Genomic DNA, 4,865 nt, shown 5'->3' on the forward strand with positions numbered 1-4,865 from the left:
AAGCACACACGAGACCTGCGAAGGAAAGCGGGGGACGAGCGAACTGGCTGTAACCGGCGACGTAGGAGGCGCGCGTTGGAGGGTGAGCAGCAGGGGTCTGGTCGGCGCTGATGGAGGTGGGGGGTCACTCGGCACCACTGCTATGGGATGGTTAAGAGAGGTCTCAAGGGTTGGGTAAGAGGGTTGTCGTCGGTGCTAAAAAAGAAAGAGATTGGAAAAAAATTGAATTAGGGATTAAATGGTTATAATTAAAATAAAACTAAATAAGACTTTTAAAATTAGAGTGAAAGATGAGTTAGTTTTCATTTTTTATTGATATTGGATCCAATAAACAGCCAATTATAGCCATTGTATACGTATTTCATTGTCTCTCTAGCGAGACTCGATAGAAATACTTATACCATGCTGCCAGCTGCCAAGTGCCAAGTAATTATAAATGGTGCTTATTTAGATCTAGTTGATTAGCATAGCACAGGTGCATGTGATACATTGTGCTCGGTCAAAGATAGTCAAACATCATTGTTGGAGAGCCCTATTTGAATGAGACAAACACAAAAAATTTCCAACTTAATTTATTTAGGTTTAACTGAAAACACATATTAATATTATTGTTAGTGAATGTTTTTTAATTTTTAAATAAATGTATACTAAATATATTAAAATTTAAACTTTATACATTTTTTATAATTGTTTTTTCAATTAATAATCTTAACAAATAATTATTGACAACTATATATGTATTTATCATTTTGGGATAAAATTTGAATTATCTTAATATTCCATAGCAAAACGTTGACATTTTCAGATGATTAAAGACGTGCATTATACCTTAAATCCAAGAGTTTCTAATTTAGGATTTAAAATATATAATAAAAAAAAAACTGCATATTCTGCTAGCCATATCTATGCTTATAATATTGAAAGAGTTTTAAGTGTATCGAAAACATCGATGTTCCAATTATTTTAACCGTTGATCTGAATTATAAAAATTATATATAATATATATTAATTAAAATCAACTGTTAAAACAACTGAAATATCAGTATTTCCGGTACATTTAAAATTTTTCCTGTATATATATGGACCCTCATTTACAGTAACTTATGTCTTTACTCCTGACTACTGTTTTGCAACAGTCTAAGCATATATTATATGAAAAATGTGAGAAGAGTGGTGCGATGCATAGCATGTTGATGTTATGAGTTATTAGGAAGTAGCTAGAGCTATGTTCCCCGTCTGGATATAGTAATAATTTTCTATAGGTTCCTCAATGTCATGGAATATAATATATATGTAATTAGAGTGGGACCAATAAAATAGCATAAGTTCAGCCTTTTGGATCACTAGTTGTTTGTTCAGCAAAGGCTATGGAGTATGGACCCACAGCCACCGGTCCCATAAGAATGCACCTTCTAGCCCCGGCAACGCGTGCTTCCATTCCATGTCCTTCTCTGTCTCTCTCTCTTTTCTTTTCCTCTCACTTTAATTTCTATTATCTAATCTCTATTTCTTCTCTTTGTGTAGATCTCAAATGTATCTAACCTTCACTACATGTTCTCGTATCGTATAGTATATGGTAAGAATATGAAAGTCCTTTTTATATAATGGACATTCAGTAGTGTATTGATCAGCGCATTCACGTTAACTTAATCACACACATGGCCAATTAATGTCGACAATCATTGCGCAAGTCTCTTTAGACATAATAATTTGAATGGGGTTTTGTTAGGGGTAATTATTAATTTAAATGTAATAAAATTTTTATTGGAAAAGATTCTAAGATTGTAGTACAACAATTATTGTATAAATAGGAATAAATAACATTTAGCCAATCTCATTTGATAGGAATAATAACATTTCCGCATTTGATAATATACAAGAAATCATGTTATGATTTTGTTGGTTTAAATAATTTGATAAGAAATGTTAGAAGACTATTAGAATTTATTATTTTTAATTAATAATTAGTTATTAATATTTAATAATGTGAGTTAAAATATGTTATGAAATTATTATACTAAAAGAATTAAGTTGATAACTGAAAATTATGGTTAAAAATAATAAATTCTAATGACCCTCTACTATTTTTTTAATTTGACATATAATCAATTTACTCGTTAAATAATGAGCTCATTCGTCTGCTTAAATAAGTATTGGACTTTTGAATTCGTCTTGTATATCTAGCAATCTATTGGTCAATAAAATACTCTTAAATAAAACTTAGATCCACGATTAATTAATTCTTATCCTACCAAATTAAGGAATACTATCGAAAAAAAATTGACATGTTAAATTTTATTTAGAGGTTATTAATACTTTTTTTTTTTTTATAAGTATCAACTTGTAAAAAGCAAGTACAAAAGCATCGATATCATTGATGATTCTGTATTTTGCCATGAATGTGATGTTGGTAGAACAGAGAAAAGAATGGATTAATGATGCGATAACCTATGACTTTCTGTCCCTTCAAAAATGTATATATTTAAGATCATGCGCCAGTTCCTAGTTTGGACAGTTATGCTATGGGTACCAACTTATCGTACGGTCAGGATCTACTTCTTGGAGGCAAAGATGCCACTTCATCAAGCTTCTTCGTATAATTAAACCATGCTAGCTTAGCTTCAGTTACAACTTACAACTATTTATTATATTACAGAGCTGATACATATACACAACACAGAAACTTTGGTGCATGTGATTCAATTCACCTAGCTAGCTAGCTAATTAAATAAAAGCATGCTATGCTGTGTTGTTCTGTTGATGATTTGTCTTGAGCAGACCAATGCTTTGCATTGTGATCCTCAACAACTATATAATATATTAACTATAGTGTAATGAATTATTTATTTCTTTCTTTATTATCAGTGTGAATTTAATATATGTGCATTGCTGGTGAAACAATGCTGTCTCATGAGGCATCTCCTCCACAAAACTTGAATCACATTGGTCAAAGCACTGGGATTTCAGATTTGTTTGGCATGCCTAAAACCTCATGCAATAGCACTCTTGGTTCCCGTGTGAGATGAGAGAATAATCTCAAAACTCTTCAAATAATAGTTTCATTCTATCTATATACTGAGGATCTAGCAGTCTACTAGCAAGTAGTGTGTTTAATTTTCTCAAATAAAACAAGGTTGTTGCTGAACTTTATGTGGCCATATATATATATAGTTGAAGGAGCTTGTTTTCTTTCCTTGAGAGAGTTACGTTGCTTTTCTTGGATTATCTTCTTCAATGAAATCTCACAGGTCAGAACCTGCACTTTTTATTTGATTATTCACAACCTTTTGAGCTTGGAATTCAGGTAATTGGTTTCTGTTAATAGCTTTGCTTTGTTCTGAGAAGCTTATCATGAACTTAATCCACTGTTTCATAACAACGTTTTAGAATTTTATTATATAGTTTGGTTTTGGGCCACTTTTTCACCTTCCCATCAGGTTTTATTTTGATTTTAGAATTTTGCTATATAGCATAGGTTCCATATAAAGCATTGAAAATGATCTATCATCATATATCTATGTTTAGAAATCATTACTTGCAAAGTGGTGCACTAATAAGCACTATTAATGGTTCTCTGTATGGCCCTAATATTAATGACATTATACCAAGAATATATATATTCTTTTTGGTTTAAATATCTAAGAGAGATAGTATATGAAAAGAAGAGAAAGTACATACTTGGTTGGTTATGTATTATTCTCTCTCTATCTGTACGTTTATATATCTGTGGTAAAAGAAATTATTTATGGTGAGAAAATTTCAGCAAATAACTTAGGGAATGGAAGATATTTTTTTGTTATTCAAGTTTGTGGTCCAAATTTTTGGAATGAGGGAAGCATGGGACTAAGAAACAGACAACTTATGCATAAAGGGAAGTTGATGTCATCATTTTGTAGTATTAGGGCTCAATGCCATTATTATAGTTTAGCAGTACATATATACACACATTCCCCCACACCAACATAGCTATTTTCAGCATAAACAATATGATGTTTCCATTGATCATTTCAGGTAACATCAAATTGATAACTGATATATGAAGGTTGAATGATAAACATACATGAACATCTGAACACAAGTTTCCACCAAAGTATAGTTATTAGTTAATACTGCAGAAGCTTAATTAGCAGTTAGATATCCAATAATGGAGAAGAAGCTCATTAGGCCATGTGACAGAGAATACATGAGGATGGCCATGCTAAAACATGAACAAACTTTCAAACAACAGGTACTTCTTCTTCTTCTTCCCTTTCAGTTTATATACAAATAATAATTTGTCTTAATAATAACTAGATTGGAATGTTGAATTTCAACAGGTGTATGAACTTCACCGTTTGTATAGGATTCAGCAGGAACTGATGAAAAACATGGAAGGCATCAGCAGCAGAATCAGTGAAATTGAAGAGTCAGAGATTGAGTTGACTCTAGGGCCTTCAAGTCACTACAACCGTAAGAAAGTTGTTGAGGCATCACCTCTAACTTCAGATTCAGGTCAAAGCTTTTCTTCTTCTTCTGGTTCTGGTTCTGGATCCTGTTTCATACACAACAACACAAGTTTCAAGACCCATCAATATCATAGCAGCCATAGAGAAGAATTAGGTGGAGGCATTATAGGCCTTGTCCAAGTGCCACATTCAAGTAGTGGTGTTAGAAACGGCTACCATATTATTGAAGAACAATCAAGACTAGAGAGATCAAAACAGCCACCTTCACTTCTTCAAGTATTGAGCCTTAGCATTACATGAGAATTTCTATGGTCAATGTGATACATATATATATATCTGCTTAATTTACTACTGTTTTGACTATTATCAAGTGCAGTTTTATGATGTCTTGTGTATAAAGTACTAAGTTTTATGGTTTAA

At 32.1% G+C, this 4,865-nt stretch overlaps 1 protein-coding gene across 1 annotated transcript; it reads left to right on the top strand.

The window, feature by feature from the left end:
* The first annotated feature begins 4,084 nt into the window (after window positions 1–4,084).
* Window positions 4,085–4,865, top strand: LOC112748398 (uncharacterized). Its single transcript, XM_025796626.3, has 2 exons — window positions 4,085–4,228; window positions 4,317–4,865. The coding sequence occupies exons 1-2, from the start codon at window positions 4,145–4,147 to the stop codon at window positions 4,743–4,745; spliced, it is 513 nt and encodes a 170-aa protein (XP_025652411.1). The 5' UTR covers window positions 4,085–4,144; the 3' UTR covers window positions 4,746–4,865.

The sequence above is a fragment of the Arachis hypogaea genome, chromosome 15, assembly GCF_003086295.3.
Source record: "Arachis hypogaea cultivar Tifrunner chromosome 15, arahy.Tifrunner.gnm2.J5K5, whole genome shotgun sequence".
Taxonomy (NCBI): Eukaryota; Viridiplantae; Streptophyta; class Magnoliopsida; order Fabales; family Fabaceae; genus Arachis; species Arachis hypogaea.

What these genes read in the sequence shown, in the direction of transcription:
- LOC112748398 (XM_025796626.3), top strand. Translation starts at nt 4,145, where the DNA reads ATGGAGAAGAAGCTCATTAGGCCATGTGACAGAGAATACATGAGGATG. An exon ending in AACAAACTTTCAAACAACAG is followed by an intron (nt 4,229 to 4,316) that starts GTACTTCTTCTT and finishes GAATTTCAACAG; the next exon opens with GTGTATGAACTTCACCGTTT.